The sequence below is a fragment of the Sturnira hondurensis genome, unplaced genomic scaffold (genome assembly GCF_014824575.4).
Source record: "Sturnira hondurensis isolate 20B ecotype Veracruz unplaced genomic scaffold, ASM1482457v3 Scaffold0001221, whole genome shotgun sequence".
NCBI lineage: Eukaryota > Metazoa > Chordata > Mammalia > Chiroptera > Phyllostomidae > Sturnira > Sturnira hondurensis.
Genome location: NW_028073852.1, coordinates 4,165,730 through 4,183,449, shown reverse-complemented (window position 1 = coordinate 4,183,449; position 17,720 = coordinate 4,165,730). Strand labels below are relative to the sequence as shown.

At 58.8% G+C, this 17,720-nt stretch overlaps 1 protein-coding gene across 7 annotated transcripts in view; it reads left to right on the top strand.

Moving 5' to 3' along the window:
• The window catches only part of LLGL2 (LLGL scribble cell polarity complex component 2), a 29,634-nt gene that overhangs the window by 2,841 nt on the left and 9,073 nt on the right, over positions 1-17,720 (top strand). For 3 of the 7 annotated variants that reach the window (XM_037065505.1, XM_037065533.1, XM_037065547.1), the window contains exons 2-6: positions 7,809-7,903; positions 14,708-14,805; positions 16,045-16,126; positions 16,387-16,502; positions 16,688-16,846. In XM_037065505.1, the coding sequence (XP_036921400.1) occupies positions 7,829-7,903; positions 14,708-14,805; positions 16,045-16,126; positions 16,387-16,502; positions 16,688-16,846 (530 nt within the window). In that variant the 5' untranslated portion in view covers positions 7,809-7,828. Of the gene's footprint in view, positions 1-2,972; positions 3,076-7,375; positions 7,588-7,623; positions 7,713-7,787; positions 7,904-14,707; positions 14,806-16,044; positions 16,127-16,386; positions 16,503-16,687; positions 16,847-17,720 lie in introns of those variants that run through there. The other 4 variants (XM_037065515.1, XM_037065524.1, XM_037065542.1 and 1 more) reach the window with 4 other exon arrangements.

The window sequence follows — 17,720 nt, the reverse complement described above, 5'->3', positions numbered from 1 at the left end:
CCTTCTCTTGAAACACCTGTTTGATGAAAGGGACCTCTGGGCACAAGACTGTTTGACTCTTGTGAATAATGATACCGCTGGATTCTCCTTGCCAAGGAGCTGGCTGTCCTGGAGCCTCGGACTGAGGCAGGGCCCACAGAAGTGTCCCCAGCAGGGTGCCAGGCGTGGCGTTCACATGGCCCTGGCCGGAGACTTGAGAATAAGGCGGGGAAGTTCCCTAAGGGACCTTATGGTGCCCCAACACCATAAGAATACTGTTCACACAGTATTCTTTGGGGTTAGTGGCTCCCACCTGGAGAAGACCTCCGTCCTGTGAACAAGTGCTCACTGGCGGTCTGTGTGTGTGACGCAGCTCAGACAATGGGCGTGACCCTCACATGGAGCAAAGATCTCTACCATCACAGGATTCGCATGCTAAAAGGTGGGGACCTTGAGTGACAGAAAATAGTACAAGTAATAAATAGTGTGTTAAAAGGCGATATGAGGTACTGAGTGGCAACTAAAGCAGAGGCTAGGACCCCTGTGGTGGGGGCAGGTTGCAACCCAAAAGGTGGTCAGGGCCCTGGCCCGGTAGCTGAGTTGGTTAGAGTCATCCTGATACACCAGGGTTGTGGGTTCGATCCCCAGTCAGGGCACATACAAGAATGAACCAATGAATACATAAATAAGTAGAACAACTAACAGATGTGTGTGTGTGTGTGTGTGTGTCTCCCTCCTCTCTCTCTGAAACTCAATAAATAAAAATTTTTTTTAAAAGGGGTGGTCAGAGTGGGCCTGGACAAGGTCCCATCTGAGCACAGACTTGCAGGGGTGAGGGGGTTCTTTAAATGAAATCCGAGTGTCTTTCATAAGCCAGGGCACTAAGCACCAGTGATACAACCATGCACAGAACAAGGATAGTCTTTTTCTCCTGGAGCTGACATCTTCTAGAAGCTCCTTGGGACAACAGTTTGAGTTTTGCAATGGGCGGGAGGCCGTGGGATGGGCCGATAAGACGAGCCAGGCAGCCTACCCACCTCCAGCCCGGGCAAGTTGTCCACCTTCTCCCAGGATGGCTTTGTTTTTCCTCGTGCTTTGCCATATCCAATCCATCACATCCCTGGAGAGAATCCGATGCTGGATGGCAGAAGGAGACTGAGGCGCCCAGAATGGTGGGGGGGGGCGGCTTGGGGGTGGCTCACGCATTCCCATTTCCCACCCCATCCTCACAGCCAGGCTGGGGAGGAAACCCTGGAGGGCAAGTCTCAGGTGCGGTGGGAGGGCCTTTCCTGGCGTATGTGACTGGCTCATGGCTCCTTAGGTAGTGGGGTGGGCAGGTGGCAGCTGACCCAGACCCAGCCAGGGATGGCCAGGCCAGGCTGTGGCTGCTGACCCCAGGTGGTCCCACCCAGACTACTGCTGGCCAGTCCCTTTGTCCTGGGAGAGAGGCCTGCATTGGGCAGAGGGTTTTGCAGTCTGGTTGGAGTTCAGGGACTTGGCATCTGGCTAAGTGCTTGGGCTCAATAGCTCTTGGAATTGGTCATTTCATAAGTAATCGTGAAAATTACATGAGGTGATGCACGTGAAATACTTAAAGTAGAAAATGGCCATGGTTTTCTCTCAGCCCCTTGTAGTACCTAACAATAGCAGTGGCAATTCTCTGGTTCCCGGCCCCTCTATCTGTGCCCCACCTCTGCGGGGTGCCCTTTCAGCTGAGGTTTGGTTTGGTTGCTAGGCTGCTGGCCACGGGCCTACTTGGTGCCTCTGGGAGATTGGGTTTCCCAGGGTAACATGGGTGCTTGCAAAGCAGCTGTGGGCATCTGAGTTGGCGTGGACAGAGGCCGGAGGGAGCAGCAGCTGCCCTCGTCAGTAGGGCCTGGCTCCACCCTCCCCTCGAAGGGAGGTGCAGGGGCGTGGTGCAGACTGGAGGCCCCAGCAGCACACAGGTCTCACACAGGATGTTGGGGAAGGAAGGGCAACTTCTCAGCAGCAGCAGGCTGTGGGGAGCAGGAGCAGAGGGGTGAGGACAGCTTGGGACTCACCCTGTGTGTGCTTCCGGGGATCCTGGACATCTCAGACCCACGGGGAAGAAGGCCCGAGGTGTCCTGAGTCCCGCTGCTGGGGGCCATCTCTCCCAGCAGATCAGTGAAACTTCCCAAGACATTGAGGGACCTTCTGGGGACCTGGCCCATCACACACCTCCGGGACAAATGGGCTGGCTCAGCTTGGCCAAGCCTTGGTCTCATGGGACCAGTTAGTCCAGGCACCCCAAACAGTCCAATGAGGGGCAAGCACTCCGGCCTGGGAAGCCCCTTCTTTCTTCCTGGGGCACAGTGAGATATCTGCTGCTTCTAGTGGGGGGCCCAGACAGGCCCACCCCATGCACTCATTCCTTCTTTGCCTCGGCTGGTCTCTTTACTGAGCTCCTGAGATGTAGGGATGAGGCAAGGCCCCTGCATGTCGTGGCTGCAGGGTCAGGGTGGGGGAAGGGAGACAGGGTGTGAATTCGCTGGCCTGTTGCCAAGGACAGCTCCTATTTTTTCTGTGGTGGGTATCGGGGTGTGGGGAGACCGAGCCCCACTGGCCAGCGGCAACATTGAATGACTAGGGCAGTGAAAAGGGAAGGAAACTGCCGGGTCAGCTGGCCACGTAGCAGACTGTGTGGAAAATGAGTAAGAATCAGCCACGGGTCAGCAAGCCTTATGCAGCCTGGCCCTGAACCCTGAGTGCCCACCCTAAAGGAACAGAGCAGGGCCCAGAGGGTGAGAAGGGCAGGCAGTCTGTAGAAGTTTGGGGATGGAAAAGGGGGTTCTTAGGAAGCCCCCCTCTCAGGAGTAGTGCTCCAGCCAGGTGGGTTCCCCGTGCAGGAAGCCAGGACCCTTGGAGCTCCTTACGTGCCCAGTGACCTTGCTTCAGGCCCTTTGCATCAACTTGAGGGGCTCCTCTGCTTGGGGGTGCTCCTAAACTTGTGTCTTCTCCCACACCCCTCGCAGTGGAAGCAACACTGAAGTGGACAGCGCTGGCCAGTTTGCCAGACCCTGCCCGGGCCCTCCCGTAGGCGTTCACGGCAGTCCACTGGTCAGAGCCTGCGCACTAGTAAGGTCCTCCTACCCCAGGACCCGGGAGCCCAAGGTCACACAGATGGTTCCTCCTGCCTGTATGCTCCCCGCCTCTGTGCCTACTCGGTGTCTGTATCCAGGTTGACGCAGGTGGCTGGAGAGGAAGCCAGCCCCTGAGAGAGCAGGAGCGACCCCGCCTGCAGGACCGGGTGCCTGCTGTGAGCTGAGGGCCACCCTCACACCTGTCCACTGCCTGGGCTCCACCCTTTTTCCTGTTGGTCCTCTTTTCTGTCCTGCCTGTGAGGCAGACAGACCAAAAGAAGAAAAATCAGCACCGAGCCCATGACCCTGCCAGTGGGCTGTCCACCTAGGTTTGTGAATGTTTTAAATAGATTCTCCCCGATTCCTGGATGCGGTGCACATGGGCATCCACGTCTTCGATCTTCTGCCCTTCCAGCACTCGCCAGCCCTCCGAGGCGCTGAGCACCTTCCCCTGCCCCCTGTCATCGGCCACTTAGGTGGTTCTGATTTTTCCCAATAGCTTAATGACCAGCCCAAGCAGACCGAGGAGAACATCCTTGGAGCTGAATGGGTGCCCCCGCCCGTAGCAGTGTGAGCAGGTTTGGTCGTGGGCTCGGGTGAGAGTGGACGGGATGGGTTCAGAGGGCGAGGACGTTTTGGAAGGTGATTTTTGATGTGCTGCTTGAAGGACGAGAAGGTATTTCAGACTGAAGCATGGAGACCACTGTGGGTGGGGGCTGGGGTGGGGGCTGAGCAGGTGGGCTTGCCGACACAGGCCAAACCTAGGGGATGTGATAAGGGAGAGGCGAGGGCAGACCCCTCAGGCCTCTGGCCAGGACTGCCGGTGGGCTCCCACGAGGCTCTGCTGTGGCCCACTAGGGCTCCCTTCTCAACCCACCTCATCTCCCTGTTTGTTGCCTGCCCTCGGCCCTCCTCCCTGTCTGCATCCCCCAGGAACACGCTCGCTTGTTCCGTCTGCCTGACACGCCCTGCCCCTGAATCGTACCCGGCGGACCACTTCCTATTATTCAGGTCTGGGTGGGGGTTCTGCCTCCTCCGTTTGTTCGCTCAGGGCGCACACAGGGTGCTGCAGTGAGGGAGGGGCGGGAGTCCCTGAGTAGCAGTAAGAAAGCGTGTCCTCGGAGGGTTGAACGGGTCACAGACAAGAACAGTCAGTAAACCAGGCCACTGGCCCAGTGCTGGGGAGAAGATCAAAGCTGAGAGTAGAAGAGAGAATGTCGGGGGAGGGACATTGGGGTAGAGACAAGGGCGGGAGGCGTCCCAAGCAGAAGGCAGGGCCAGCGCGTGGGCCCAGGTGCAGAATGGCCACTGAGTCCTTCTGACCACAAACCCCCAGTCACTCTCTTTTAGCTTCTGCCTTTATTCTCTCACTGGCCTGATCTTGATCTGAAACCGCCCGCTGACTAATTTGTGTGCCTGTGAGTCATCCCACACTCCCCGCAAGGCTGTAAGCTTAGGGACATAAGGGATCTTGTCTGTCTGTCACTGTTGGATTCCCTAGGCCTAGGACAGTGCCTGCTCCATGCCGAACACTGTGCCAGGCATTCAGCATTTGTCATTGTTCTGCTTCTCCCAGCAGACCTGTCGCTGGGCCTCAAGGAGCAACCTTGGGGGGCCACCCAGCTTGGAGGAGCTAAGCCGTGGTCCCGGCTGCTGGAACCATGCCCTGGGCTCTTGCTCTTACACCCCCCACCCTCCCCAGGAGCGGACTGAGTAGGTAGGACCCGTATACCAGGAATCTCCAGCCCCCGATTCCTGAAGCTTCTCCGCAGAGAACCTGTTGTCTGGGGTGAGTGGAGCTGAGGGTCTGCCTGGAGGTGAGAAGGCCCAGCCAGTCTCAGACCTGTCCCACTTCAGGAAGAGGTGACACTTCTTTATGCCTTGACCTGGGCAGTTCCTTTTGTGCTGGGTGCTGCACCGAGGGGCTGACTGGAGTGGGGAACAGATGCTGTAGCTGGCCCGCTCTCATCCTGGCTCTGTCCCGGCCCCCTGCTCACTGAGCAGCAGGTCCATGCAAGGCCCCCCACAAGCAGCGGCCAGGCCCCAGCCCTCAAACTGCTTGGTCGGCTCTGAGCTGAAGGCACATGGGTGTGACTATGCACACGCGCCCGTGCCCTTGAACTGCAGGGTGTCATTAGGCATCTTGTCCTGTCACATCCATCCTTCGCTGCCTCCCAGGGACTTGGGAGTTCTCCAGACCTGGGGTCAAACCCCAGTGGCCTGGCCTCTGTGATCTCCTTTCCCTTGTCTGCCAAGTGGGGGTATTCCACTCACCCTCCAGGGAGGCCGGTGGGAGGGGAAGGAACACCGGGCCCAGGTTCAGGTCTGGGTCTGGGTCTGGGTTCCGGTGTGCCTGGCTCACAGAGCACCAAGGAAAGGGGTGCTCCGACACGCACCAATACATGCTAACACGCCACCTCGCTGCCCTGGCCTGGGCGGTGGGATTTAGGGAGGGTTTCTCTCCTCGAGATTGTTTGCTTTTTTGACAGTGAGCAAGATTCCTTGAGCAAGATGTTTGAAAAAACTAGTAGAAATAATGCGTAAGGGTCTGGTGTAGTGCCTGGCAGGCAGCAGGTGCTCCCAGGGGCATTTGGGTGGATGGAGTGCCCACCCATTCCTCCTGCGTGGGGCCGCCTCCCCAGCACCCCCCACCATGAGTCTCCACGTCCTTTCTCCCTCCTTCCTTCCTACCTGCACCTCTTCCATCTGAGACTGTGCCACCTCATCCTTGAGCCTGTGGGTGCTTGGCTCCGATGGCCCTGTGCCCTGTGGTCCCCACCCCATAACCTGCATGGGTGCTGCATGGCAGAGCCCAGGTCAGTTTCTCCCTGGAGTCTGCAGACCCTCCTCCTCCTCTAGGGCCCCACTCCTGGCTTCTTCTGACTCCTGACCCACAGACCTAGGCCTGGGGGAAGAGTGAGCACCCCCAGGACCTGGAGTGGCCCATTTATGAGCCTGCGTGCCCTCCCCCGAGGCTGGAATGCGGGGTTCCAGCTCAGCCGCTTGCCCAGGAGGCTGATGGCACTGCAGGCCCAGGAGTCTGTTTCACTACCAGGTCAGTCCAGGAGCCTTGGGGGCTTGCCCGTGCCTGTTCCCTGAACCCGCCTCAGGGCCTTGGGTCAGTCAAGTGGGCGCCCAGGAGTGTCCCAGCTGCCTGCTGTTCTGAGGGGAAGTGGGGCTCCCCACTCTGCTGTGGCTCCCCCAGAAGGTGAAGGCACAAACCTCCCATATCTACCCCTTTTTCTCCCATAAGTGGTGGCTTTTTTGGTGTCCCCAGAAGGTAGTGGTGCTCTGAGAGCTGTTCTCTGTCTGTTCCCAGTCGGGGTGGCATTTGGAATGCCCCCGATGGGTGTCCCTGCCGAGCTGGGTGGCCTCTCCCAGCAGTCGGCCCTCAGTTGCTCTGCCAGAAGACCATGCCATTCTGCCACGCACGAAGCCTCAGAGGGACCCCCTCCCCCAACTCTGACCACACAGGGTGCTTCCATATACAAAGTTGGTTGGGGTTTTTTTGTCACTTCCCAAGATACCACAAACTTCAGGACATCCTTCAGTCTCAGCTCAGGACAGCCCTTCCCCCACTCTGGGCCAGTGGTCCCTGTGACGCCGCCCAGCACTCAGCACACTGCATGGCCCCCTCTGGGACACCCCTAGCCCAGAGTGAGCCCCTCCAGGGCAGGGGCCAGTCCATTCCCTTCTCTTCACAGTGTCTCTGGGGTGGGCGTGAGCTCATGTGTTTCCCAGGACAGATCTTGGCGTTCTGTGGTCAGTGGGTGGCCACGCTACTGGAAGCCGGAAGCTAGAGCATGGTTGATCCTCCCCCCTTCCCGCCGGGATGATCCAGAAATAGTTCCCCTCAGATGAGGAAGGCACTCTACAGTGGGCGGACAGTTTCGGAGCTGGTTTCTTACTGGGAGTATGTTTCTCCCCTGATTAGCCTTCACTTGGGCCCATGGGAAGGGGAGCCAGGGCTGAGGCTGCAGAGGTCCCAGCAGCCTTGGGGGTGGATACAGCTCCACCATGGGTCCCAAGCATGGGGTGGGATGGACCAGCACCCCTGACTGCATGTCCTTCATTCCCCACCCCTCCCGCAGGTTTTCAGCAGTGGTGGCTGGTGGGCACGTTGTGAGTGGAGTCGCTGAAGCGCCTTCCCTGCAGTTAGAAGGCAGAGTTGGCCCTGGGGCACTCATTCCCTGGAATGGCCAGGCCTCTCCCCTGTGCACCCCCCACCAGGCTCTGGTCTGGGAGCCCAGCTGGTCAGCCCTTTCATTCCCACCTCCCAGCTGCTCAGGGAAGAGGCTTGTGAAGTTTCCCTTTCTGTTTAGCTGGAGTTTTATGGTTTTTCAGAAAACAGGTTAACAATTAAGCTAATTAACCTCAGGGCCTCTAGGCCTCCTTGTTCCGGCAAAGCCTGGGTAATGGCTTCCACCCCCAGCTTCTCCGCTGGTTTTATAAGGCTACAGGTGGCCAGAAGCAAGCGTTAGGACATTAACCAGTCCTGGGCCTCCAGGTGCACAGGGACGGTCCCAAAGGAAGCACCATGCACAGATGGAGCTCGGGGAAGCCGAGGGCGGCGGAGCTGATCTGGCCCAGGGACTGCCTCCTAGATCCTGGGCTTGGGGAGAGAGGCCCGAGGTGGCCTCGGCTCAGCCTGGGTGCCAGGCCCGGCTTTGGGGCTGGGCTGTGTGTTTGCCTTACCCCAGTGCTCAACAGCTTCTCCTTTCTCTCCAGGGGCTTGCACACCGAGCAAGATGAGGCGGTTCCTGAGGTCAGGACATGACCCTGCTCGGGAGAGGCTCAAGCGGGACCTCTTCCAGTTTAACAAGGTAAGGGGACAGGAAGGGGTGGGGGGTGATGCTCCTTCTAAGGAAGGCGTCTATGGTGAGCACAATGCTATCAACCTCCTCACGGGCTGGGGCACCAAGGCTGTCTGTACCTGGATGAAGGTACATACTGGGTCTTCCTGCAGTGCCTCACAGGAATCTGACTTTGGAAATAGGGTCCAGTTAGAGGGCTTTCCCAGGCAAGGGCAGTGGATGCCCCGGAGGACTCCTTGTCCCAAGTTTCTCACCAGCTCTGTCACCTCCGCAAGTCAGTCTGCCCCTTCCAGACTCAGTTTCCCCACCTGCGAAATGGGGATGAAACAATCTGCCCTTCTACCGCCCCATAGGGTTGTTGAGGAGCAGGGACAGGAAAGATGAAAGGACGTTGACCCCTGCAGGCTGTCACGTTCTGTGGTGCCAGGCCCCTTGGGGTTGTGGCCACAGGCCTTGGCTGTTTCTGTCCTCCTCAAATTGCCCCCAGAGGCGAACGCAACTTTCCCTGTTGCGGAACACAGGATCTCCTCTGCAGGCTCTGGGCCTGGTGAGTGGGGGGAGGCACCTGGGGGCACTGCCAGGCCTGGCATTTGACTATCCCAACCCCACACCTGCTCCAGGGCCCCCAAAGCCAGAGTGACCTGTCACCTGAGACCCCAGGGAGGGTCCCAGAAGCCCCTAGGGCTTCCCCAAGGGGACTGGTGCCTGGGAAGGCCAGAGCTGTAGCTAGGAGGAGTGCAGCTTGGTTTATTAGCTCCTTGGCCACCTAGCAATCTGCGGCCGTTTGGAGGTAATTGGCCTCTCTCCTCGGCTTTGATCTAGGCCCTTGGCCTCCGTGCCCAAGCTTCCTTCTGCCCCAGAAGGGGGACTGCCGGAAGAGGGGCACTAGGGACCCCTCCAGGAGGTGGGGATGGTCAGGGGTCCAAATCTGGCTTCACCACTTAAAGCTAGTGACTCTGTGCTTGTCCCCGACATGGGAGCAGATAATTTTCAGTACTAGACACGGTGGTTCTAGGAGCTTTGGCTGTGGCTCCCAAGGCAGCCTCCCAGAGCAAGAGCGCCCCCAGGCGCTCCAGGTGGCTGGGGTCCCCACGGGCCCTGCCGTCTTCCCCTGACTTTCTCTACCTGAAGGAGGGAGGCGTGGCTCTCCTCCAGGCTCTGTCTTGAGGCCCCTGGGCCCAGGCTGCCTGAAGAGCACCTCCTCCCACTGGCAGAAGGAAGCTATGGGCAGGGCTTCTGGGTCTTGGGGAAATGGGATGCAGGTGTTGGGAAATGGGGGAGCTCAGGATTCTCAGGGGCCTGTCACTGTCCTCCCAGGGGAGCTGCCCCTGGCTGCTGGGTGCCGCTCTCAGCCAGGGGTCCGGGGTGACCCCTTTGTGCCTCCATTACCCCTGGTGATGCCAGGATCTCACACCCTGAAAAGGTGGCCAATTTCAGGGAAACCGGATAAACAGGCTCAGCAAGGAGGGACGAACCCCCGCCCCAAGTTCCACTGTTCAGCAGGGTGAGGCTGGGGTGCGGCTTGGGTGGAGGAGTCCTCCCTTCATGCCCCACAACTGGTGGTCCCTGCACTTGGCCCCCCACCCTTAGGCCTGGTAAGGAAGGGGGAGAGAAGGCTCCTGGGATTCCTTCTTCCTTCCATTCGTTGTCAAGAGTGAGCACCTACTGAATATATTAATATAGCCCAGGGCTGGGATTGCGAGTGTCTCAGATGATAAGACCTTAGCCTCATGGGAGGGAGGGGGTTGACGGTCTGAAATTCCACTTGTTGGGAGTGGAGAGGAGGAAGGGGAGGGTCTGGTGGGGTGTGGGGATTCTGTGTCATCTAGGTTGGGATTGGAGGGTGAGGCCAAATCCTGGACGATTTGGGAACCTAGATGGTCCCACCCACACTGGCTCCTCCCCAGGCTTCTCCCAGGCTGCTGGGTCAAGGACAGCTGGGACCTGGGAGTCCAGGCCTGACACGGCAGGGCCAGGGGTGTAGAAGGCCGTGGAGGCATGTAACACATGGTTGGTGCCGTACCAGGGTTGGCCTCGTCCTTGTGACAACTCCCAGGTTTGCGGTGCTCCTGTTCTGCAGGTGAGGAAGCTGAGGCCTTCGGGCCTGTGCATGGTGGAGGGCACCGGCTGGAAACAAGGACCCCTGGTTCCATTTGTGGTGTGTGGTGGGTCTGCAGGCTGTTGGGAAGACAGAGGAGTCAGCTGGCAGGACCAAATGAGGGGACTAAGGGACCTGCTGGGCACCTTGGTAGAGAGGAAGTGACTCGTGTCAGAGTAAAACCCCCTCCTCAAAACGCCCCCAGGCCTCCCCCTCCCCTGGCGACACAACCAGCCAGTTGATGAGGCTGCCTGGGCCCTTCTTGCCCGGAAGGACTGTATGGTCCTGCCTGGCTGCCCTGGCCACAGCCAGGTTGTTTTGTCTTGGCGTTTTCGTGGCTGGTCCCTGGTGTCAGGTGACAGTCACACAGGGCAGGCCAGGTTGCTGCCACTGCCAGGAATCTGAGCTGACCACACCCGGTGTGGGGCAGTGCCACCCAGCCAGCCTCTGTGCCCGTATGACTCTGGGCAGTCCTCCGTCCCTGTCCCCCAAGGGCTGGGGACGCCTCCGCCCTCCACTGTAGGTAGGTCCCTTTGCTCAGGGCAGGATGAAGGACCCCCAAGCTCCCCGACGAACAGCCTTTGCTGTCTCCCTTCTAGGACCTGAAATGGGGCCCTGGAGCCAGTAGGAGACAGACAGGGCTTTCTCTCCTACACGAGGCTCCTGTTGCAGTTTGGCGGCTCCTGCAAATCTCTCCTTTCCCAGCCCCCTGTCAAAAGGGTTCATTGTTCTCTCCTCTCTTTGCAGAAGTCACCTGAGCCAGTAGCAGGTGGGGGCAGGGCCAGGTAGGCTGGAGGCTGAGCCTAGGAGGCAGGGGAGGGTGGCCTCAGTGACTGCCAGGCATTGGTCACCCTCCCAGCTTGAGCCTGAGCTGGAGAAACTGGGGGCTCAGGCTGGGAGGCCCCCAGAATCCGTGCCTGCCATCCCTACCCCAGCCTCCGTCCTGGGTGGAGGCATGATCTGGGGTGGCTGTGTGCCTTGGGAGTTACACAGCAGGCACCCCTGAGGTTGAGCCCATCCCCATGGGGAACTGGTGCTCCAGTAGGGAAGGGTCTCTTCCTGGGACCGCCCCTCCCTGGGACCTGGGGAATCCCCTGTCACCACACTACTCGAGTTGGAACCCAGTCTCTTGGCCCCTGGCCAAGTAGGGTCATTGTGAAATTCCCTCCCTTCGTTCGTTCGTCTTGGTCCCTCCAGAACTGTCAACTTGGAGAAGACTTCTGAGAGGTACAGGGAGTGATGAGAACCTTCAAAGAAAGCCGGGCCTTAGGGGGCAAGGCCTGTGTGCTCTGGCGGGTGAGCTGGGCCTTCCCGCCACTGTCGGTGGCCTTTGTAAGGTTTGTTGGGTTAGAGCCAAGGACACGGGTGCACTCCCATTGATCAGATGTGAAATGAGGCTCAGGGAGGCACAGCGGCTCCCCCAAGGCTAGACGCCTTCTAAGGGGCAGAGGGCAATTCAAAGCTTAGTGAGCCAGACTCAGTCCCTGTCTTTCTTTTCTTTTCTTTTTTTAAAATATTTTATTTATTTATTTTTAGAGAGAAGGGAAGGGAAGGAGAAAGAGTGGAAGAGAAACATCAATGTGTGGTTGCCTCTCACGTGTCCCCTACTGGGGACCCAGCCCACAACCCAGGCATGTGCCCTGACTGGGAATTGAACCAGCGACCCTTTGCTTCACAGGCCCGTGCTCAGTCCACTGAGCTACACCATTCAGGGCTCTTTTCTTTTTTTAATTGTATTGATTTATTTTTGGAGAGGGAAAGGGAGGGAGAAAGAGGGGGTGACAAACATTGATCGGTTGCCTCTCATACACACCCTGAGGCAGGGACTGAACCCGCAATGTGGGCATGTCTCCTGACCAGGAATCGAACTGGCGACCTTCCACTTTGTGGGACGATGCCCAGCCAGTTGAGCCACACCGGCCAGGGCCTCCATCCTTGTCTGCCTAAGCCAGTTACAGGAAAGAAGGGGGGCAGGGTAGCACAGCGACCCCAGGACCCTGAAGGAAATGAGGAATGAGTCGGGGTGAGTGAACAATGGACCGCATGCTTATCTCCCTCTGGGTTGGGGAGGAGAGGCTGACCCGCAGTGGGAGTGACTCAGGTGAGGTGTTAGAAGAACTTCCTGCCCAGGGGTCAGAATGGCGCGTGGCCTGAGCGCCAGACTGTAAGCTTCAGGCCGTTTTCCCTTTGGCTTGACTTTCCTGCCCCCGTCCTGAGGCAGAATCATCTAGGGCAGCGTCTTGGCCCCGTAGGAAATCAGTCCAAGCCACATATGTAATTTGAAATATTCTAGAAGTCGCATTACCAAAAATTTTTAAACAAGGGAAATTAATTTGGCGAGTTCTGTTTAACCCAATATATCCAAAATATTGTTTCAACATGTAGTCAATATAAACTCATGAGACTTTTTTAGTGCACGTGTGTGTGTGTGTGTGTGTGTGTGTGAGAGAGAGAGAGAGAGAGATTGAGAGTGTGTGTGAAGTCTTTGGAATCCCAGGTGTATTTTACCCTTACAGCACCTCTTTATTTGGGCATTAAATTTGCTTTGGAAATACATGATCTGTATTCAGAGTTTGGAGACTTACAGATGGAAAAGGATTTGAAGCTTGGCCCACGCAACCCCAGCCCCTGCTGACTCCTTCGGACCCCAGGAGCGTAGTCAGAAGGTTTTCTGCTGCTGAAGTGAACATCCTTTCTTAAACTGAAGTGAATAAAAATGGAATAAAATTTAAAATCCTGTCCCCGGGTGGCACGAGCCACGCTGCAAGCACTCAGCCCCAGTCTGTGGCTGTCGTACTGGGCAGCTCGGGGGGCGGGCCTCCCACCAGTCCCCAGGCTCCTGCCAGACACCCCCAGAGTCCTCCCAATCCCAGAGGCCTTAGCCCAGAGCTGCTGCTGGTTCTGGGAAAATGCTACCATCCCAGGAGCCTTTCCTGAGCTCGGGCTGCTGACTTCCTGAGGTCCCAGCAACCTGGGGCAGGCTGAGGCCCAGTGGGGGCCCCTGGGAAGCTTGTCCCACACACCCCGTTATGTGCCTTGCCCTCCTTTTCCTGGGGAATGTTTACATTCCAGACACTCTGCTATCTCCCCAAGGCTTCTCCAGACTCTGCATTTTTTGCATAGCTGAACAGGGACCTGAGCGGGCGGGGAGCTCCGGCTGGGTCACTTCTGCCCTGCCGGCTGTCCATTCCAGGTGCAGCCATTTTCAGGGCAGACTGTGTTCCTGGCAAGGAGCCAGGCCCCAGGGGTCTCCCACACCTAGGTGTCCCCAGACATCCCCAGAATAGGTGCCTTGGAGCTCTCCTCTCTGGCCTGACCCCAGCCTGGGGCCTCCGCCTGTGACCCACTAGACTGGGCAGGACAAGCGGGCGGGCGGGCAGCAGTTGGGTTTGCTCAGTTACTGTGGCAGCTGTCACTGGGATTCTTCTCTTTCTGGTCCCCTGAGGCCTGACGGGGCAGCCAGACGAGGCCCGAGGCGCTGCCTCACTGGGGCAGCCTGTTCCTGCAGGGCGGCCTCCAGAGACGAGGAGAAGAAAAATCAAGTCTTCAAAGCAGGTGGTCGGCCTGCCTTGCCTGTGCCAATCTAGTTCTGCAGGCTCAGTACCCCCTGGGACGGGCGCTGAGGGGTAGGACTAGCCGATTAAGAAACAACCAGAAACCTTCCCGAAGACGGTTTGTCAGTGTAAATCTGAAGTGTTTATATCCCTACCTTTCAAATCTGTAATCGCTCCCCCAGGACATCTGCCTGAGGAAATCCTCAGAGTTACAGGCAAAGGTAGGAGTCCGAGAGTGGCCATCCAGTCAAGTGGCGATGGCAGAACCTCTGGGCACCAAGAAGATGCTTAACCACAGGGGCCAGTGAGGCAGGGCGCCTCCCCATGGGGGCATCCGGCAGCCGCTGAAGCGTCATCTCGGTGCCTTTAACAACCTGGGTGGTTGTAGGTGGGAAACAGGCTACAGAGCTGACGTGTGTGCGTGTGTCCGTGTGGCATGACCCCAGTCAGGTCTCTGTGCTCTAAGTGTAGACACACACGTGCACTCACACTCGGGAAAGATGGTCACACCCACTGAGCCGTTAGCGAGGGTTCCTTGTGGTCTCAGGAATGGGGGTGGTTTAGGTCATCTTTCTCATACTCCTCTACATGTTGCAGATGTTCTGTGATGTGTGTCACTTCTATCATGAGAAATGAGCAGGAGCGTGTGTCTGCAGCAGCCCTTGGGAAGCTCCTCCCCTCTGGGAAGGTGGAGACTCCCAGAGACTGGAGGGCCCTGGGGGCGCAGACTCAGGGCTGGAGGAGCCCAAACAGCCCAGAGCTTGGAAGGGCCACCGAGGGTTCCTTTGGAGCCATGGTACAACCAGCCTCCTGACAGACGGGGTGCCTTCACTGTGCCAGCTTCGCAAAGCTGCCTGTATCCTCGTAGGAGGGCTGGGTTGGTTACCTGTAGTATGCATGGTGGAGGAACTGAATCGGAATTCGTGGAGAGCAAGTGGCCAGCACCGTGGCCAAGGACAGGATCAGAAATGGGCTGGGGGTAGGGCTCAGGTGCGTCTGGAGTTGCCCCACATGTGGGTCTCTGGGTAGGAGCCTAACTCGGCCTCAGTTCCTCCTTCCTGCTGGGGGCGGCTCTGCGCTTCGGCTTCTCTGTCCAGCACCGTCCCAGCAGCTGGAGGGGCAGAGGGACACATCCGCAGGCCAGCGTGGTTCTCATTGCAGACGGTGGAGCATGGCTTCCCACACCAGCCCAGCGCCCTCGGCTACAGCCCCTCCCTGCGTCTCCTGGCCATCGGCACACGCTCCGGAGCCGTCAAGCTGTATCCTTTCTGTTCTCCAGGCTGCCACCCAGGGAATCCCCAGAAGGGGCAGGGGCTTTGGCATCAGTGAGATGTGGCAAGGACCCCCACCCTCCAGAAAAAAGCAACTGTCACTGACCCTTCTTGTTCCCAGGTGTCCCAGATACCCTCACAGAAGTCAGCCCTGAATGCAGTAAGGGGAAGCAGGCGGTGGGCCAAGAAGTTCTTTTAAACCTTTTTCCCAGCAAGAGTCAGTAGACTAGCTCCAGGGCCCTTTCCACACCAGAGGCAGGGTGCCCCCGGGGGAGGGGAGCAGTGCTGGGGAGCCACTGTCCCAGAGTCTCGCCCACCGTGCACACCCCCCCACACACACACGCACTGGAGAGTAGAGTGGGCCCCTGTTTGGTAGGGCCAGTCCTTCCCTGGAGGAGGCTGGACATTGTCCGGTTGGGTCTTTTATTTAAAGCGCTGGTTCTGAGCCGTTTCAGAGACAAGTCCCCAGGTCCCAGGACAGGGGACTGCTTGTCCGGGTTGGCCTGGACCCCCCATCTCAGTGCAGTTCTGCCGGATCTAACCTGAGCTCCCAGAGTGAGCTAGAGTGGGACCCGGGGCACTGGGAGGTGGAGAGCCACCCTCTGACACCTCCAGCAGAGCTGTAACTCCCTGTTCCTCTGTGAAGCATGGGTGGGGGTGGGGCTGTGTGGCTGCAGCCGGCTGGGCTGGAGGTGATGTAAACACGGGGGCAGGAGTTCAGGTCCCAGGGCAGGCTCAGCCCAACCCCAGCGGGTTAATCATTGCCAGGCCACGGCCATATCTTGGTTAGCAATCCCCTTGCCAAGACTCATGGCCATAGCTGTTGGTAGACTCACAGGGGTGCCCTGTGTCTTCTCACAGATGCCACCAAGTGGTAGCTGATGGGTCTGTTGCAGCTCAGGTTGTGGGCTGGGGGTGGGGGTGGCGTGAGTAGCCTAACAGTTGCCAAGCATCTCACCCTTGTACAGAGTCGTCCCCATCTGCCTGGCTGGGAGGTTCTCCCTGGTTGGCTGTTTCCACACTCAGGGGTCAGGTCACTGTCCAAGGCCCTCCCACCAGGGATGCCCTGTCTCCCCGCCACCCAAGCCCAGGTCCTGCTGTCTGGGGACAGGGGGAGCCACCTGGTGTTGACACTCCTTGCCGCGAAGGCCCAGAGGCCCTGGCACTCCGGCAGGCGAGGGGTGGTGTCCTGCCTTTGGGAGCTTTTCCTGAGCCTGCCGCTCCCAGCTACGGCGCCCCCGGGGTGGAGTTCATGGGCCTGCACCAGGAGAACAACGCAGTGGTGCAGGTCTGCTTCCTGCCTGGCCAGGTGAGGCCCCTGTGCCCTTCTTCCTCCCAGGTCTCCCAGAAGGGGCATGTGGGGAGGTGTTTGGTGACCCTGGCTTTGGTGCTGATGGGAGGACCTGGGACCACCGCCCTTTCCCAGCTGTGGCTCACGGGCTGTCCTAAGACTAGGAGCCTTTTGGTTTCGGGGCTCTCTGAGGCTGCCCTGGTGGGCAAAGGCCATGGTGAATGCTGGCCCTCCCTGGTCAACCAGACAGCACATGCCTGTCCCCAACCCCTCCCCAGTGCCAGCTGATCACCCTGCTGGACGACAACAGCCTGCACCTGTGGAGCCTGAAGGTCAAAGGCGGGGTGTCAGAGCTACAGGAAGACGAGAGTTTCACACTGCGGGGCCCTCCAGGGTAAGGACTCAGTCCCCTTGCTCTCCCAGCCAGCCTGACCTGTGCACCCAACCCCAGGGCCCTCCCCTTCCTGGGCACGGCCTGCCCCGGGGCCGGCGAGGGCAGCCGGGGGTCAGGGAGCCTGTCCACGGGGACTCCCCTGCCTGGGTGGCAGCCAGCTCACAAGTTGCTATTCCCGTCTGCAGGGCTGCCCCCAGTGCCACACAGATCACTGTGGTCCTGCCACATTCCTCCTGCAAGATGCTCTACCTGGGCACCGAGAGCGGCAACGTGTTTGTGGTGCAGGTGCCGGGCTTCCGCACGCTGGAGGACCGGGCCATCAGCTCCGACGCCGTGCTACAGCGGTGAGCCTGCGGTCCCCGCTGCTGCTGGGAACCCCTCGTACCGAGCTGAGCGCAGCCCCTCCCTTCGGTCCCAGCGAAGTCTCAAGAGTTTACAGTTTGCCTCCTGGGAAGTCTCTGGGGGCGGGAGGAGGGGCTCAGCTTCCCACCTGTCCCCCAAATTGAGAATCTCATCCCATAGTATGCTAGCATCGTGGCACTAAAAGGGATCTTGCGGGTAACTCATCACCTCATTCAGAGGTAAGGAAAACGAGGCTCCAAAAACGTTGTGTAGTGCCGCCAACTCAGTGTTCTGGCGCTGATAGCATGTATTTCGAAACCCCAGAGACTGCGCAGGGGGCCAGGCGAGGCACGGAGCCCCTGCCTGAGCAGGGGCAGCTCCTGCCGGTGTTCATGCTCTGGGCTCTGGGCTAGGTTTCCATTTGCACGCGGCTCCGTGGCCAAGAGCCTGACGGCCCCAGCCCTGTAGGTTCCTGCAGATGGTGTGGGAAGCTTTGCCGCTTGTGGCGTCTGCAGCAGTGAGGGCATCAGATTGGGTGGCTCGAGGGGCAGGGAGGGGGCCAGGGGTCCAAGACTCTTGCAAAGGAGCAGCCAGGACAGCGGGCTCCTGCAGACTCCTGGCTCCATCCTGTTGCATGGCTTCCTTCCCCCGGCCCCATATTTTTGAGGGGAAAGAAGGGAGAAAGAGAGGGAGAAAAACATCAGTGTGTGGTTGCCTCTTGCGCACCCCCTACTGGGGACCCACAACCCAGGCATGTGGGAAAAAAGCCGGCGACCCTTTGGTTTGCAGGCCGGCACTCAATCGACTGTATAGAAGTAATGTAGAATCCTTAAAACGTTACAGATAAGGCTGAAGGCCCCTTTGGCCTCTCACTCC